This window comes from Taudactylus pleione, unplaced genomic scaffold, assembly GCF_031769625.1.
Source record: "Taudactylus pleione unplaced genomic scaffold, aTauple2 ptg000685l, whole genome shotgun sequence".
NCBI lineage: Eukaryota > Metazoa > Chordata > Amphibia > Anura > Myobatrachidae > Taudactylus > Taudactylus pleione.
The window spans coordinates 5255852-5275804 of record NW_028285087.1 but is presented as its reverse complement, the minus strand read 5'-3'; the positions used below and the strand labels follow the sequence as shown (position 1 = coordinate 5275804).

Sequence of the window (19953 nt, the reverse complement as noted above, 5' to 3'; positions counted from 1 at the left end):
TTACATCTCATCGGTAGTGCTTCCTGCTTCACCTCAGTAAAGAGGCGAAGCAGGAAGCGGTATAGTGGCACGTTAATTGCCGCTATCATACATCTACCCCATTAGGTGGGAAATCCAGGAGCAGAGCATTTTGTACCTGATGGGAGGGGTCATATTGGAGGGTAGGCATCCGACATCAGCATCCCCAGTCATGTTGGGTTTCCGTCGCCGGTGTTCTCGCAGCGACCGGGATTCCAGTCCCGGGATTTCGGCAGACGGCATCCCGGTTGTCGGGATTTTAACCGCATCCTGTTCAACACAGGTGACTGCAATCATAAATTAGGTGGGAGGTCCAGGAGCAGAGCATTGTGTAGCTTACGGAAGGGGTCATGTTGGAGGGTAGGCATACTTGCATACCTTACCGGAAAGTCCAGGAGAATAACAAATTTCTGTTAGTTCTCCCAAACGTCCTGCAGAAAATCGTGCTAATTGCGTCTTCACGCTCCTTGCATTTGCCCCTGGGACTCCCCTCCAGCCAGGTATCCCCATAAGGGAGGTAAAAAAATGTCTGCAGCGATGAATAATCATACCATGGGGTCAATCCAATTAGCCGCGATGATCTTGCGGGTGTGAGTCATCGCGGCAATGGCCACACTTTACGGCAGCCCCGATCTACTGTGCTCGCAGACCCATAGGGCTCCGAGCAAAATTAAGCAAATTCAGGCTCGGTGCGGGACGCAAAGGGTGCAAAGTGCAGGTCCATTGCCAGCATTTTTAACGCCGTTGCAACGGCAACTAGCACCCTTCGCATATAATTGGATTGACCCCCATGTTGGGGGAGTTCCAGTACTTTCAAAATGTTAGACCTCCTCCCCTAAAATATCTTTGAATTGCAGTGTGCACCCCCTCAGCATGGCAATGTCCCTTCTCACCACACATCCCTCAACTTCCCAACAAGTCAGGACAAACTAGCCAGCTGCAGGACTGTGCCACCTTAATTGGAACAGTTGGGAGCATATGTGCCAAAATTCCAGCTGTCCTCTACGCGAGGGGGTAGTCAGGTTGGAGGTGCAGGAGGTGAGGGGGCGTGAAACTGCGATTGCGCCATCGTGGCCCGGTCCCCCTCTATACAAAGCCATGATTCCCTGGATTGTAAAGTGTGGGCGGGGCCGTGATGATGCAATTCAGTGCACACACACAACAACTACTGTCACTTCTCCTGAGACTGCTGTTTCACGCCTTAACCAAACTCTTTAAATAGCCCTTGATGAAGTGGCTCCAGCTACCCATCAAACTTCACGTAAACTGAAATGACAACCATGGCTTTCCCCAGTAACAAAACGTCTACAAAACTCTCATGTAAAGTAGAATGTCAGTGGCGTCAATCTCTTACTCCAAATTACTTCTTCACATACTGTATAGTTGCCCCGCCCCCGCAACACAATGCTGGCATTGTGAAGCAGGGGGCGGGCCAAAATGATGAAATTAGGCAAGAACCGCGTCACCGCCCCCACTGCGAAGGATTCTCTCGTAACCGCAGGGGGGCTGGAGGGGTCGGCGTGCCTGCTTTTCTGGGGGGGGGCAGAGAGCAGCACCCGGTTTTGGGAGGCTCCCGGCCAAATCAGGAGGGTAGGCAAGTATGTATAGTAGGAATCCAACCATCTCTTATCCTAGCCCTCTGTCCCATGCTCACTGTCTACCCCATCTGCGTCACCCCTGTCTGTCTGTCCCTCCCCTTTAGGCTGTAAGCTCTAACGAGCAGGGCCCTCTTCCCTCATGTGCTTTTCCTTCCTTTACTTATATTGATATCTACTCTATACTCCTTACAACAGCAGCTAACCCGTGACTTTTGCCATCCTGCTACTGTTGCAGTAATGTTTATATACCATGTACTTGTCCTGCAATGTCTTATACTGTATGTCAGTGTTTTCTTGTTCTTTTCAACTGTACTTTGTAAGGCGCTGCAGAACCCTTGTGGCGCCATATAAATAAAGGATAATAATAATAATAAGAATAATAATAATAATAAAATTGCATCATCAAGTTGTTCCAATTGTCTGAGTGTGCGGAACCAAGGAGATTGCGGGAGACGTGCCTACTCTTATGGGAGTCTAGGAAAATAACTCCCTTACATTGCCAAACGCCCCATTACGTAATGCACATCACAAGAGTCCTGGCCATTGGGACAATATAATGGCTGTCAACCCTCGATGGCCACCGCTGCGGGGGAGAATGGCTGGCCGAGGGCCAATCCGAAAACAGGGCCGGGGCTTAGCAGCACTCGGGGGGGTGCACAACTAAGCTCATCCTGTCCGGAAAAAAACAAACAAACATCGTCTCCCACTCGTTCATCGATGGCTAAAATCCATTGGCTCTTAGCCATCGATGGGTTTTTCAACATCGGCCATAAACCATCAATTAATTTGAATCATCGATGGCCGATGGCCATCCCTATTATAAACAAATAACAAAATGCAACTTTTATTAGGTATAATTAAAATAAACTAATGTTACCTTCCAGTACTAGAATAAATTGTTTACATAAACAATCATATGTAATAAAATAGCAAAGTGAGAATTAGATTAAATGAGCGTCCAGACTATAAGCTCTCACGAGCAGGGCCCTCTTCCATCATGTGCTTTGCCGTCCATCACTTATACCATCATCTCCTCCCCTCTTCCTACGACGGTACCTATCCCTTGGGTATTGAGACTGCTGATGCAGCAATGTTTATAAACAATGTTCTGTACTGCAAGTGACTCTGTTATTGTTTTGTTCATACTGTTTCTGGCTATGTACCTTGTAAGGCACTGTGGACCCCTCAGTGGCACCATATATATAAAGGATAATAGGCCCATCTCCCTGTTAAATGTCGACTTGAAGCTTTTCACTAAGCTAATGGCCAATCGTTTCAAGTTGCTTCTTCCTACCCTAATTCACTCGAACCAAGTGGGACTTGTCCCTGGCCTGTGAGGCCAGGGACAATACCACAAAGGTTTTAGATTTAATTCATGAGGCCTCTCGTCAGAAGACCCCAGCCTTCTTCTCTCAATAGATGCGGAGAAGGCTTTTGACAGGGTAGATTGGGACTTCTTATTGGGTATACTTGAACATTTAGGTCTGGGACCGGTAGCATTCCAGAAAATCTGGGCTTTCTATTCAACCCCTTCAGCTCGTGTGAAGATCAACGGGGACCTGTCGGAACCTGTCCTGATCGCTAATGGCACTCGTCAGGGCTGTCCTTTGTCTCCACTGGTTTTTGTGTTATGTATGGAGGCCCTGCCACATGGCAGCATGATCAGATTACGGGGTTAAATGTTGGAGTTAGGGAGCACAAATTAGCTCTATTTGCCGATGACCTCCTAGTTATAGTGACTAATCCTTTGACATCTATCCCCAAACTTTTAACTGAGTTAAAGCGTTTTGGAATCTTATCAAATTTTAAGGTTAACCTCTCCAAATCAGTGGCTCTTAACCTCACAATGGATCAAACCAGCCTCCGAGACGTACAATCTACATCCCAATTTTCATGGCATCCGACACATTAAGTATCTTGGAGTGTTATTACATAGAGATCTTTCCCAGATCTTCTCTTCCAAGTTTCCCCCCTTGTTGGCTAGCCTTCAAGCAAATCTTCTTGCCTGGAGCACTAAGAGGATTTAGTGGATATGGAAGATAAGTGTCATCAAAATTAATATACTTCCTAGCGTTCTGTATCTTCTGCAAACACTCCCTATTGCGATCCCGCACTCCTGGTTCACAGCACTCTATCGCATAGTCAGACACTTTGTATGGGCAGGCCGTAGACCCCGTTTTAAGCATGAAATCTTATATAGAAGTCAGTCTAGGGGTGGCCTCCGACTGCCTCATTTCCCTTCATACTGTCATGCAGTTTTGCTTACAAGAATTATGGAATGGGGCAAATTATCCGATAAGAAGCAATGGGTCGACATTGAAGCTGCTTCTCTATCTGCGCCCAATTCGGAGCTACCCTGGCTCTCGGCCTTTCCTTCCATTTCCCACCCCCTACTAGGCGCTACCGTTTCCTGCTGGCATCGCTTGCGTTTACAACAACTTATTTCTCCCACCCCTTCCCCTCTTACTCCATTATTTGGGAATCCTACTTTCCCACCTGGAGTTCAGAAGAATGCATTTCAGGTTTGACAATGTCATGGGATCACTAAGGTGAACCAATTGCTAGAGACCTCAGGTATTCTGAGCTTCCCTTCGATTCAAGCTAAATAGGATCTACCCAATAAAGAGATATGGAGATATCTTCAGATTAAGCATTGTTTTCAGAGCTTAGGTTCCCCCATAGGTTACTGTCGTGGGGCGACTCCGTTTGCAAATATGTTTACTTCCCAGGCGTACACCTCTCACCCCCTATCCTCTATTTATAAAATTCTGGTAGACCACACTTTTTCCACTAATCCTAAATTTACACGTGATTGGGAGATAGATTTAAGGGGTTTGGTGGGAGAGGATGATTGGCATGAGATTTTCAAGAATACATTCTGTAGCTCCTCGAATATGCTGGTGATGGAAACACACTATAAAATTATTTCCCGCTGGTACCGCTGCCCCAGTTTACTAGATAAAATGTATCCTGGAAGGATTGGATAGAAATGCTTTTGCTTAGGGCAGGGATGGGGAACCTTTTTTCTGCCGAGGGCCATTTTGATATATATAACATTATTTGCGGGCCTGGTGTTGGCCATGCCCCCTTCATGTACCGTCACATGGGGCGGGGCCACAATCACCGGTGATTACAGCACTGCCAGGAGCATCCTGAGAATGCTCCGGGGAGCTGTAAGGGCCATGGGAACGCCTCCGTCTGGGCAGCCACGCCCCCGGCACGCTCACCAAAGGGGGCGTGCTGTCACTCACCATCGACAGCACGCCCCCTTTGGTGCGAGACCCATAACGACGGCTTGGCCGTCGTTATTCGGGTCTCGCGCATGTGCACGATGGAGCAGCCTCCGTCGTGCGCATGCGCACTTGGGCACCATCGACCCGCTTGCCAGCGCTCGCGAGCGGGTCTGAATCGGGCCCTCTGTTGTATTAATCCCTTATTTGCATTATACAAAAGTTACAATTTAGTTACATGAAGTATTAATTCCCTACAAAATGTAAATAAACTCAAAAAGGCTTTAAGCTGTTTGGACATCTGCTTTCTGAATTACACTGATATACAGTGTCCTAAAAAAAATCAACTTTTTGTACGACTGGATTACAATTTATCTTTCAATACTTTATAATTTTGTTTTACTTGTGCAGATTAGGTACCGTTAGTGTATTAAACCTGTAACCTTCTATTAATCTCTCTTAAATTTTGAATTATCTTAAAGGAGGGCGATCCATCTGCATTTGGGATGTTCTGTTTAATAAGGAACAAAGGCAAGTTTCAACTGGAACGGCGTTCCTTAAATACCCCTACTTTTACGTAACCTTCTACCTATTTGGTTACTGGATCTGATCTTAAAGGGTACTGTTTAACTGGCCAAACATGTTAGCTTTAAGTTTAATTTAAATGGGCAGTAGCCTCATATCTATTTTACCCTGTGCCCATAACATATCAGGGAGTTTAGCAAACATCTCATCTCAGTATAGACTTTCACCATTGTGGCATTTAATGCTGACAATAGATCTGCCCCTGGCAGATTAAGTGGGCAGTCATCAGAGACTAAAAACTGTGTTTCTAATGTTGTACCATCATTTACAGTAACTTGTAATGGTTTTGTCTTTTGTAAATACTGTATTTGACCATCCAGGCCAGTGGCCGGGACTACAGTAGAGGTCAAACGTTCTGGTGAGATTAATTTCAACTGAATAACACCTTTAGCAGCCCCAGATAGATACAATAAATTGCGGGACTCTATGACTGGTCACATTGAGAGGTAGATGATTCTGAGGGCTACAGTATCTTCCTATGATTGTTTGGCTATGCGTGTTCTATTCTAATACACATACACATAGGTTTACTGAGATGAGGACAATCCTTATGTTATTAATGTTACCTTCTCAATAATTGTTAAATTTCAACACTTGTTGTAAACACTTAAATGTTACAATCTAATTTACTCATTATGGGTAACATATATGTAAGTAGCAATAAACTTATAAATTCTTCTACAGGATTAAGGTAAAGGTGGACACTGTCTCCGTAATACCATAACCATACAACACTCATACATTTTTATGTAGTATCATTAGAACAAAGGTCAATAGCAAAAAAATAAAAACACTTTTGCAACAAAACAAAGGCTCATATTAAAAGTAAAAACAATTGTGATTTGCTTGCTGGCCTGTGGAATGTTACTGCTCTCTTTACAGAGAAAATATATCAGTAAGACAAAACTTAGCATACACAGAGATTTTTCACCGAGTCTTTTGTGAACAATTATGTCATACTTTCAAATATTTGAATATCTTACTAACATCACATTTAAATTTAATTGAATATACACTTTCATTTATATATTTTTTACGTTCAAATCATCAGACATTTTCATTTTGAAGGTCCTTTGCATTGCAAGCTCATTATTTTCTGCACAAACTGCTGAAATTTCAACTTCTTCGGAACACTCGCTCCCTCTCCCTTCAGAATGTCTTAAAGGGAGATTGTCAGATCTCAGACACACAATAACCAAAACTTCAGCATCTGATTCAAAAATCAATTTATTTTAAAACTTACCTACAGTATTACATTGTATGGGCGTCCCCAAACACGTAGGATTAAGCTGAAATATTTTAACACATATCTGAAATCTGCCTTTTGCAACTTTTACATGCACTTATCTTTACATTTAAAATCATGAACAATTTATCACTCTTCACAATTTCATTGAGGACGTTCACATTTCTATGTATTTTTCTTCTTCTAATATCTGCTATCTTTTCTGGGATCAGTATATGAAACCTTCAGTTTACAACCTCTACAATTTACAGCACCACAATTCCAAATCATCACATGCTGTACAGTCTATATCAGGGCATAGCTACTTTTAGCAATATTCTTTACTGAACAATTTAGACCTACTGTCCTTACAGATGTTACTTCAAAATAATTCTTAAGGTACATACAATTCATTTCTTATTCCCTTTCTTGTGAATCTTTGTTTAACAAGACCTGTTTTAACACTTTTATCCAATTTAAAAGTTTGCTTTCAAGTTTGTTACTCTTTATGCAGGGGCCATATGACTTACGTATCTGTTGTCATTTAATCGGGTCAAGTGTGCCATCTCTGTGAATGCCAGCCCTTTTAAAAAGCTTAGTTTTAAAAGGGCTATCACTGGGCCTGATTCAGACCCGGTTACAAGCGCTGAGCGCTCGCAACCGGGTCGATGGTGGCCCAGAGCGCATGCGCACGACGGAGCCTGCTCCGTCGTGCGCATGCGCAAGACCCGGATAGCCACGGGCAATCCGTCGCTACGGGTCTCGCTCCAAAGGGGGCGTGCTGTCAATGTTGAGTGACAGCACACCCCCTTTGGTGGGCGGGCCGGGGGTGTGGCTGCCCAAACTGAGGCGTTCCCATGTGAATGCCTACCGTTTGGGTCCGGCCCCACTGACATCACAAGTGATGTCAGTGGAGAGATTCCGGCTCTGTTAGAGCCGAAATCTCTCTGGGGCTTGCGGCCACGAGACCCTACCACAAGGGTCTCGTCGCAAGCCCGATGGTCGCGATGGTCTAGACCATCGCGACCATCATCATGGCCACTCGCTATAGCTGTGGGTGGTCACCCACAGCTATGCGAGCGACCAGGAGGCCGTTCTAAATAAAAAAAAGACCTGCCCTGATTCAGAGCGAGCGCTCTGTCAGAGCGTCCGGCTCTGAATTAGGGCCTCTGTATGTATAATATCCATGGGGGATTGACAGGTGGACAGATGCTAGCTGTCTGCATTTCCCATATCTGTGGTTTCTACAAACCCCTATCCTATAGGTTTACCAAAACTCTATATCTGTACCCGGTAGGTTTTACCAAAACTCTACCCAGTAGGTTTACCAAAACTCTACTCAGTACGCGGTACGTTTACCAAAACTCTACTCAGTACGCGGTACGTTTACCAAAACTCTACTCTGTACTGTGAGGTACTTCTATTTAGAGAAAGAAACCAGACACAGATTCCTTTGTATCCCTTCTGTTACTAAAGTGGGTCCCCTTAGTAGTCCTGGGCACACTATTACCGTACCTTTTGGGATATAGATTGATTGGCAAAGTTGTTACAAACAAATCCCAAACTTCTCCTAGTATAGTCTGGAGATAATCTCCATCAATATGGCAATCTACCAACAAACAAAATGTACTTTTATGTCTATTCACTCTGGAAATATAAAGATCACAAGATGTATCAAAGGACAATACTTATGCCAATCAGGAAAACTAATTATTAGACTGTTAAACATAATAACACATTTGCTCATATTCAAATCTATAAGGATTATAATCTGTATACATTTTTAAAGATTCATTGGACATGTCATTTCATAAAACAAACCCGAAACAAAAAAAAACAAAAACAAGAGTCTGAGACACAGATTTCCGTACCTTAATCCCCAGGCCAGTGGTGTCAAACTCGGGCCCTTCAGCTTTTGTGGGACTACATATCCCAGCATGTCTTGCCACAGTTTTAGCATGCCCTAATAGCAAAACTGTGGCACTGCATGCTGGGATGTATAGTTCTACTGCACCTGGAGGGCCCGAGTTTGACACCACTGCCCCAGGCAGACACGGGAGCTCACAAAACAGCGGGGTCCAGCTTTGAGTAGAATACCACTCACCCCGGGATTAAAGTCAGAATCCACTGTCCTGGTCACCCCCGACGTGTCCACGCACGGATAAGTGCAGGAAATCTCGGTGAAAGGACCTATAAATGATAGATCGGAACCAATCTTCTGTAATTAATCACCAGCTCAAGTTCATTAGTGTATGTCAGACCCTTGCATTACTGAGATCTCAGGAGACAGAATCACAACCACTAGACTTGGCTTCAAGATTCTCTCTGACTATATTTGCGTGTAGACAATAATATAAAGCACAGCGTTCATACAGTTGCAACATATGATTACATCTCAACACAGCAGTCTTTGTTAGCATTCATTATATTACTATCTGTACATGTGGGAATGTTAGGGGGGTAAGCATACACAGTCTTATTCATACCATTATCTGCATGTTTATACATTCCAAGGTTCTTCGGCTCATAGCTCAGCAGAAATCAGTTTTTGTAATATTTTGCAATTCAAAGCTTATGAATAACTTTACAGGCTCAGATCATCCATCTTGTTACAAAATGGAGTCTTGTGTGGATAGCTTAATAACAGGTTTATCATAAGCAATACCTTTCAGGATCAACCTCAGGAGCCCCACAGCTTGTCACCAACGCGTTTCAACCATCAGAGTGGTCTTTATTTTTTCTACTTATAGAACTGTCAGATGTTAACTGAATGTAAGGTATAACCTAGATATTAAATAAAAATTATGTTAAATAAATTGGCACGAAAAAGTATGTGAACCCTTTGGAATTCTGAATTTCTGCATAAATTGGTCAAAAAACGTGATCTGATCTTTAACTAAGACACAATAATAGACAAACACTATCTGCTTAAACTAATAACACAAACAAATATCAGGGATCACACTTTACACGCTATAGCCGGTGAGGGTCTCAGTTTTTTAAAAATGCCGCCAATAGTATTTGAAAAATTATGTTAGATAAATAGATCGATCGATAGATCGATCTATCTAGCGAACAATCAGTGGTGAAATTCAGGCATACTGATTCATAGACAGTGTTTGTGATGTCACTCAGTTTAATGTGAGGTTTATCTAAATGTTTAATGACAATAATGATATAAACAGATAAATGATAGATAGATCAGTGGTGAAATACAGGCGGGTTGAGATCACCTCAGCAGGCCGATCATAAAAAGCCTTTGTAATGTCACTTATGTTATAGAAGCTGAATGACATCACAATGCTGAATGACATCACAAAGGCTGTCTCTTAAATGATTGCCACTTTAAAGCACTGGGCAGACTTGCAGATGCCTTTATCGCGCAGGCTATTATATTTACCTCTCAGTCTTGGATAAGGCAGATTCCTCCCACTCTGGTAGGATATCTCTAAGTGGTTTTCACTTATTGAAACATATTCATAATTTAAATAATCCCTGGCCTAACAGTCATTGTTCCAGAAGGGAATATACTTTTTTTCTCTAAAGAACAAGTTACCCTATCTTGTTTGATTACACTTTAATTGCATCAGCCCTATTTCCCAGAATTAAAGCGGCTATTATACATACAATTCTGATTTAGCATCACGCCCCTATATCTCTTGTAGTTGATATGCCTATGGTCTTTAAATATCGCTTGGGGTTCCTTCCCTTTCTCTACCATAGTGACGATTTTAGAACCTATCTGAAGCATAAGTAGTATTAATTTGCCGGTGATAATACAAATCACTAGGAGGACCATGTTTTATTATGGGAAGCATGAAAGCGGTTCTGAGAGGGGGTGTAATTGCTTAATAGGCTAGCCAGAAGAAAGCCTTTGTGGACATTTATAATGTTTTATGTGATCATATGTTAATGGCACAACATGCCTATATCGCTGACCCATCGGAGGCTCCTTTCACTGTATAGTCTCAACATAAACAATTGCTGGAAACGTTTCTGACACAACACACTCAACATCAAAGCTCATGTAGTCAACATGGTAAACAGTACATAACAAGGGGTAGGCGAGTATGTTTTCTTTTACAGGTGCCGTGGATTCTACTGGACAAGTGGACATGAATGGCTACAGGGATTCTAGGGTGAGTATGAGTGAATGTGAGTGTGCATGTATGTTTTAACAAAATGTTACTGTCACGGTGTGCGTGTCTTATTATTGTCTTATAGTTATTTTAATATTTATTTTGCAGATAAACTTTAGAGGTACCAACGGGCCCTTGGTGCCCCTTATGCTGGTACTTGTGGTTCTCCAAGTACCAGCATGCGGGGGAAGCTTGCTGGAACCTCTAGTTCTCCAGTAAAAGACAATATTATTACTTTTATTTTTTACACACACATTTACACAATCAACTCGGGACCCACCGGCCAGGGATATCCCTGGGCTAACAGCCGAGGCCTGGGGTGCCCTGGAGAGTGGGAACTCCTTTATTGGGGGCTCCCCATCTCCCCAGGGATCCCAGTGAAAGGGTTCCCCAGCTGTGGCGTTACACCCCTCTAGAAAGAGTCCGTGCTGGTTATGGAAAATACAGGGGACCCCTACTCATTTTGACCCCTGTATTTTCACAACCAGGACCGGCTCAACAGAGCCTGTTGCTGGTTCATAAAATACAAGGGTCACCTACGCATTTTTTCCCCTGTAGTGTAAGAACCAGGACAGGCTCAACAGAGCCCGGGCTAGGTTGTGCTTGTGGTGGGGCGGCTGTCCCTTTTTTTTTAAAACTGTTTACTTTTTTAAACACACAGAAACATGCACGGTTCTGAGGGAGAAAATGCAGGAGGTGGGAGTAAGGGACACGAGGTTAGAGGCAGCAATGGTGTTGTCCATAGGGATGCTGTAATCCCTCTGAATGGGAGTAGGCTGGTCGATGGACAGGAAGATAGAAATCACTGTAAGGGCAGCGGCCATTAATACATGCCAATAAATGTCACAGCTGCCCCTGTTTGCCAGTACTAGGGTGACAGCAGACACAGGGAATCTTCATGCAAAGTCATGTAACAATGGCTCATCATCATTCCCCTGTGTGCTGGGAGGGAGGGGGCACAGCACACAGACTGTGTATCCTGCCCTCATCCATCATGGCGGCCGGGATACGCACCACGTGACACTTTGCCGCAGAATTGCATCGTCTGCACATGCGCGACTCATGGGTGGAACGCCGTGTCACTGCAGCCTGCGCATGCGCTCTCCTTCCTGTCCGTCAGTCCCGTCACCACCGAGACTGGGGAACGGAGGACAGAACGTCACCGGAAGCGGAAACGGAGCCTTGCAAGCTTCCAGGAACCGGAGTCATGGTGGACGTTAAAGATGCGCTATTATCCGTGCTGCCGAGTATCCGGGTTCCCCGGGCTGGTGACCGAGTGCACAAGGATGAGTGTGCATTCTCCTTCCATACCCCGGTATGGCTCCTATAGATCACTGTCACCACATGTACACTGACATATATCCTCATCCTGCCTACACCTATACATCACTGTATACCTCCCATACCCCGGTATGGCCCCTACAGATCACTATCACCACATGTACACTGACACTGCTCATCACTGCCAGAGATCCTCATCCTTCCCTACACCTATATATCACCATATACATCCCATACCCCGGTATGGCCCCTATAGATCACTGTCACCACATGTACACTGACACTGCTCATCACTGTCATATATCCTCATCCTACCCTACACCTATATATCACTATATACATCCCATACCCCGGTATGGCCCCTATAGATCACTGACACCACATGTACACTGACACTGCTCATCACTGCCAGATATCCTCATCCTACCCTACACCTATATATCACCATATACATCCCATACCCCGGTATGGCCCCTATAGATCACTGTCACCACATGTACACTGACACTGCTCATCACTGCCAGAGATCCTCATCCTTCCCTACACCTATATATCACCATATACATCCCATACCCCGGTATGGCTCCTATAGATCATTGACACCGCATGTACACTGACACTGCTCATCACTGCCAGATATCCTCATCCTACCCTACACCTATATATCACTATATACATCCCATACCCCGGTATGGCCCCTATAGATCACTGACACCACTCATCACTGTCATATATCCTCATCCTACCCTACACCTATATATCACTATATACATCCCATACCTCGGTATGGCCCCTATAGATCACTGTCACCACATGTACACTGACACTGCTCATCACTGTCATATATCCTCATCCTACCCTACACCTATATATCACTATATACATCCCATACCCCGGTATGGCCCCTATAGATCACTGTCACCACATGTATACTGACACTGCTCATCACTGACATATATCCTCATCCTACCCTACACCTATATATCACTATATACATCCCATACTCCGGTATGGCCCCTATAGATCACTGACACCACTCATCACTGTCATATATCCTCATCCTACCCTACACCTATATATCACTATATACATCCCATACCCCGGTATGGCCCCTATAGATCACTGACACCACTCATCACTGTCATATATCCTCATCCTACCCTACACCTATATATCACTATATACATCCCATACCCCGGTATGGCTCCTATAGATCATTGACACCGCATGTACACTGACACTGCTCATCACTGCCAGATATCCTCATCCTACCCTACACCTATATATCACTATATACATCCCATACCCCGGTATGGCCCCTATAGATCACTGTCACAGCATGTACACTGACACTGCTCATCACTGCCAGATATCCTCATCCTACCCTACACCTATATATCACTATATACATCCCATACCCCGCTATGGCCCCTATAGATCACTGTCACCGCATGTACACTGACACCACTCATCACTGTCATATATCCTCATCCTACCCTACACCTATATATCACTATATACATCCCATACCTCGGTATGGCCCCTATAGATCACTGTCACCACATGTACACTGACACTGCTCATCACTGTCATATATCCTCATCCTACCCTACACCTATATATCACTATATACATCCCATACCCCGGTATGGCCCCTATAGATCACTGTCACCACATGTATACTGACACTGCTCATCACTGACATATATCCTCATCCTACCCTACACCTATATATCACTATATACATCCCATACTCCGGTATGGCCCCTATAGATCACTGTCACAGCATGTACACTGACACCACTCATCACTGTCATATATCCTCATCCTGCCCTACACCTATACATCACTATATACCTCCCATACCCCGGTATGGCCCCTATAGATCACTGTCACCACATGTACACTGACACTGCTCATCACTGCCATATATCCTTATCCTTCCCTAACATCTATACATCACTATATACCTCCCATACCCCGGTATGGTCCCTATAGATCACTGTCACCACATGTACACTGACACTGCTCATCACTGCCAGATATCCTCATCCTTCCCTACACCTATACATCACTATATACATCCCATACCCCGGTATGGCCCCTATAGATTAGTCCCCACTCATGTGTACTAACATTCTACTCCCTCACCTCGGTAGTAACTCATTCTACCCCTCACCTCTGTAGTAACACATAATCCTCGCTCACCTCTGTAGTAACACATTTCCTTCCTCGGCCATGTTGTAACAGATTGACATTCCCGTCCGTCACCTGTGTAGAAATACATTCCCTCACTGATCCCTATAGTAACACATTCCCCTCCCCCACCCCTGTAGTAACACATTCCCCTCCCCCACCCCTGTAGTAACACATTCCCCTCCCCCACCCCTGTAGTAACACATTCCCCTCCCCCACCCCTGTAGTAACACATTCCCCTCCCCCACCCCTGTAGTAACACATTTCCCTCCCCCACCCCTGTAGTAACACATTCCCCTCCCCACCCCTGTAGTAACACATTCCCCTCCCTCACCCCTGTAGTAACACATTCCCCTCCCTCACCCCTGTAGTAACACATTCCCCTCCCTCACCCCTGTAGTAACACATTCCCCTCCCTCACCCCTGTAGTAACACGTTCCCCTCCCTCACCTCTGTAGTAACACGTTCCCCTCTCTCACCTCTGTAGTAACACATTACTTTCTTCACACCCTAACACATTACCCTCCCTCATCTATGGCCTAGGAGCTATTGAGGAATCAGTGAAAATTAATTTTTACCCCTTTGGAGTTCTGTCTGCCTCATAAGCCACATCAGGATCATACGGCTGATGGTGGCTCCAGAGGTGGGGCTGCGGCACAGTCCAGTATTCAAGTAGGGGAGCCACACCAACTGCCAGTGATGTTTGGCAGCACTTGGGGTGACAGTTGGTGTTTGAATATGATCTGTGCTACAGCCATGATGAGACAGTCAGGACATTGCACAGGGAAAGGAAACAACTTAGCCCTTTTCACCCCCTTAGAAGTCGAATATCGAAATATCTCTCCTTAGTGGGTACCTACGTCATGGAAGGAATATACTCCCTAATTTTCATGTTTCTAGGTCTTGGGGTTCGGGCTGGGCGTTCATCAGTCAGTGTATAGATGTCGTGCGCACGGCATCATTACACAGTGAGTGGAGAGCTTGGGGGCTGCTCAGCATGTCCGTAAGTGCTGAGGATGCCCGCGAAAGTCATGAAAAGGTGGTGCGTCTTAAGGACACGCCCCTTTTCATATGTCCACACCCCCTTTTCGAGCGTTGCCAGCGCCCTTTTAACGGTCCGGCGTCCTGCTCCACGCCGGACCTAGAATGATCACTATATATTCACTGCCACTCCTTCCTAACACCTATATATAACTATAGACAATGTCCCTTTTCTCATACACCTATATCGTTATATAGACACTGCCACGCCTTCCAAACACATATATAACTATAGACAATGTCCCTTTTCCCATATACAGTCAGGTGCATAAATATTGGGCCATTGACAGAATTTTCATATTTTGGTCTCTATTCACCACCACAATGGCTTTGAAATGAAACAAACAAGATGTGCTTTACCTGCAGACTTTCAGATTTAATTTGAGGGTAATTACATCCAAATCAGGTGAACGGTGTAGGAATTACAACGGTTTCTATATGTGCCTCCCACTTTTTAAGGGGCCAAAAGTAATGGGACAAACTAAACAATCCTAAATCTAACTTTCACTTTTTAATACTTTGTTGCAAATCCTTTGCAGGCAATTACAACCTGAAGTCTGGAACGCATAGACATCACCAGACGCTGGGTTTCATCCCTGGTGATGCTCTGCCAGGCCTCTACTGCAAATGTGTTCAGTTCCTGCTTGTTCTTGGGGCATTTTCCCTTCAGTTTTGTCTTCATCAAGTGAAATGCATGCTCAATCGGATTCAGGTCAGGGGATTGACTTGGCCATTGCATAACATTCCACTTTTTAGCCTTAAAAACCTCTTTGGTTGCTATTGCAGTATGCTTCGGGTCATTGTCCATCTGCACTGTGAAGCGCCGTCCAATGAGTTCTGAAGCATTTGACTGAATATGAGCATATAATATTGCCCGAAACACTTCAGAATTCATTCTGCTGCTTTTGTCAGCAGTCACATCATCAATAAATACAAGGGAACCAGTTCCATTGGCAGCCATACATGCCCACGCCATGACACTACCACCACCATGCTTCACTGATGAGGTGGTATGTTTTGGATCATGAGCAGTTCCTTTCCTTCTCCATACTCTTCTCTTCCCATCACTGGTACAAATTGATCTTTGTCTCATCTGTCCATAGGATGTTGTTCCAGAACTGTAATGGCTTTTTAGATGTTGTTTGGCAAACTCTAATCTGGTCTTCCTGTTTTTGAGGCTCACCAATGGTTTACATCTTGGTTTACATCTTGTGGTGAACCCTCTATATTCACTCTTGATTGAAGTCTTCTCTTGATTGTTGACTTTGACACATATACACCTACCTCCTGGAGAGTATTCTTGATTTGGCCAACTGTTGTGAAGGAGTTTTTCTTCACCAGGGAAATAATTCTTCTGTCATCCACCACAGTTGTTTTCCGTGGTCTTCCGGGTCTTTTGGTGTTGCTGAGCTCTCCAGTGCTTTCTTTCTTTTTAAAAATGTTCCAAACAGTTGATTTGGCCACACCTAATGTTTTTGCTATCTCTCTGATGGGTTTGTTTTGATTTTTCAGCTTAATGATGGCTTGCTTCACTGATAGTGACAGCTCTTTGGATCTCATTTTGAGAGTCGACAGCAACTGATTCCAAAGGCAAATGTCACAACTAGAATCAACTCCAGACCTTTTACCTGCTTAATTGATAATGAAATAATGAGGGAATAGCCCACACCTGTCCATGAAATAGCGTTTGAGTTGATAGTCCCATTACTTTTGGCCCCTTAAAAAGTGGGAGGCACATATAGAAACCGTTGTAATTCCTACACCGTTCACCTGATTTGGATGTAATTACCCTCAAATTAAATCTGAAAGTCTGCAGGTAAAGCACATCTTGTTTGTTTCATTTCAAAGCCATTGTGGTGGTGAATAGAGGCCAAAATATGAAAATTTTGTCATTGTCCCAATATTTATGCACCTGACTGTATTAGTGTGCAGAATCTATTTCTGTTTCTATACGCACACATGCACGTATATACATGAGACTGTATTTCTTCCATAAGCCAGTACAGATACTGTAAGGTGCATTTATGAAATTCTCCTCAGAACATAGAAATAGAACACAAATGTTACTGTGAATTGTATGACACTGTCAGGTGCTCAGAAATGTAATTCTATTGCATATGGAGATAGTTACCCCCAGGGCTTCATGCGCGGCTCTTACGGTAGGGCTGCGGGGGAAGGACGGAGCTGTAATGCTGCGGGGGGGGGGGGGGGGGAGGGCAGAGCTGTAATGCTGCGGGGGGGGGAGGAGGGCAGAGCTGTAATGCTGCGGGGGGAAGGACGGAGCTGTAATGCTGAAGGGGAAGGGTGGTTCTATAATGCTGCGGGGGAAGGGCGGAGCTGTAATGCCGCTGGGGGAAGGGCGGAGCTGTAATGCTGCGAGGGGAAGGACGGAGCTGTAATGCTACAGGGGAAGAACTGGTTTTCTCTATTTTAAGGCTGCAGCATCTCTGTGGATGATGTAAACTGTCGTACAACAAAATATTCCTGAAATATCCCCTATATATCACTTTATATCCACACTCATGCCCCCACCATACACCTATACATCACTATATAGAAACTGGCACTTTTTCAATATACCGCTTTCTTCTTCAGGGTCCATAGGGCTCCACAGGGAGACAATGGAGTGTAGGTGGTACTTGGAGGACCGGACACCAACCGCAAAGCTTTTTTCTATCCCAGGATGCTCCGGTCCTTCCCCCCCTATACCCCGCCCACAGCCTGAAGGCAACTCTGTTTTGTTGGTGGAGCTGGATCACCGTTAGAACAGTGGGGCTGCTGTTAAGCAGCCCAAGCTTTATTTTTAGGATTTATTTTCATTTTTAATACTGAGCAAGCTGCGCTAGACAGTCCTCTGAACGTCTGCACTGCTGCTCCATCACCCCTCCGCAGCGCTGCGACTCCAGCCCTCGGCTATGTACTCTCGGCGGCCTCCGGGGGGACCTAGCTAGCAGGGCTCCTTGGACCCCAGACTGCAGGCAGGACTCAAGGGGACAAGTAAGGCGGGGACCCGCGTCTATGCGCAGTCTTACCACTGGTTTCAGGAGACAGACCGGAGGTGCTGATGTGGACCCCGGTTCGTCCGGGACTCCTCTAGACCACCAGGGTATAACCTATACTGGCACAGGGGACAGCTAAGGCCAGGGACCCGGTGGTTGATATCAGTATGGGGGAGAAGACACTCTACCTGCGCCCCCTCCCCCAGGTCAGGGCGCTATTTCACTGCGGTCTTGCCGCCCCTGAGCTGCTCTTCCCTCATCTTCCACCCCCTCAGAGACTCACAGCAGCCATTTTCTGCATCAGGTCTCTGGGAAAGCTGAGTCCGGTCTCCCTGTATACCTCTCCCAGGTGCCAGGTTATACAGCGCTATTTGTGTAGTTGAATTTAGTGCCCACTGCAGTAATATTGTATTCTCTGCATTGTATGTGACTTGTGCTAGTGCTGCTGTCTGTTTCTTTTCTCAACTGTCAGCTTATACCTTTCCCTTTCTTCATTATAACCCTGGAATACTGAGGTACAGGGGGTTAATTGAACCTCACATATACCTATATTTGTGAGGGCTATCACATACTGCATATCTGTGCTGCACACTACACTGTGCCATATTATACATCGGTGTTCTCCCCAGGCTGTTCAACATGGTGGAGTTCACTCAATTTCACTCCAGGCCCCTACACCACCTGATCCTCTTCAGGTGGAACGGGCTGCCCCATCTGCCCAGATCGCAGATGATGAGCCTCTCCTATCGCCTGTCCCTATCCTTGTGGCCACAGACATCCCACCTAAACAAGGGTCTGACTGGGCACTCCTCACCACGGACGCAAGCCTCCAAGGGTGGGGCGTAGTGATAGGCCAGCACTCCTTCCATGGACGCTGGACTCCAGCCGAGGCGATCTTACTAATAAACATCCTGGAATGCCGAGACATTTACAAAGCCCTCACTCTGGCTCAGGATATTCTCTCAATCCAGAAGTCTTGGGTCTACCGGACGTGGACCTCATAGCCTCACCACACAGCCACAAGCTTCCACTGTATGGGGCCAGGACGAGGGACCCCGATGCAGCCTTCATGGATGCATTATCTGTGACTTGGACCTTCTATTTGGCGTACCTCTTTCCTCCAGTCTCCCTTCTGCCTCGGGATCTTCGGAAGCTCAAGCAAGAGGGGGGCACAGTCCTGTTGGTATCTCCGGCTTGGCCCAGGCGCCATTGTTACTCCGTTCCTCAAAGTCACTCCATTGACGTTCCTCTCCAACTTCCTCTACGACCAGACCTGTCGTTTCCAGGGTCCCTATCTCCATCCGGACCTTGCCCGTCTGTCTTTAGTGGCTTGGCTCTTGAGACATCCCTCCTAAGGTCTAAAGGGTTTTCTAGCTCTGTGGTCCAGACCATGCTCAGAGCGTGTAAACCGGCCTCCGCCAGGATTTATCACCGGGTGTGGCATACATATTTCCTGTGGTGTGCTACTAGAAACTATGACCCTCAGGTTTTCAGAGTCTCTAGAATCCCTGTCTGTCTTCAACCTGGATTGGAACGTGGACTCCGCCTAGACTCCCTGAAAGTGCACGTCTCTGCTCTGTCCATCTTGTTCCAGCGCAGAATTGCTCCTCTACCAGATGTTCACACCTTCCTGCAAGGTGT

The 19953-nt window shown here is 45.4% G+C and overlaps 1 protein-coding gene across 2 annotated transcripts in view; it reads left to right on the top strand.

The window, feature by feature from the left end:
• The first annotated feature begins 11897 nt into the window (after positions 1–11897).
• Positions 11898–19953, top strand: part of USP5 (ubiquitin specific peptidase 5) — a 48174-nt gene continuing 40118 nt past the window's right edge. The window contains exon 1 of one of the 2 annotated variants that reach the window (XM_088456060.1): positions 11898–12110. In XM_088456060.1, coding sequence (XP_088312186.1) covers positions 12003–12110 — 108 coding nt within the window. In that variant the 5' untranslated portion in view covers positions 11898–12002. The remainder of the gene's footprint in view (positions 12111–19953) is intronic. The other variant, XM_088456061.1, reaches the window with a different exon arrangement.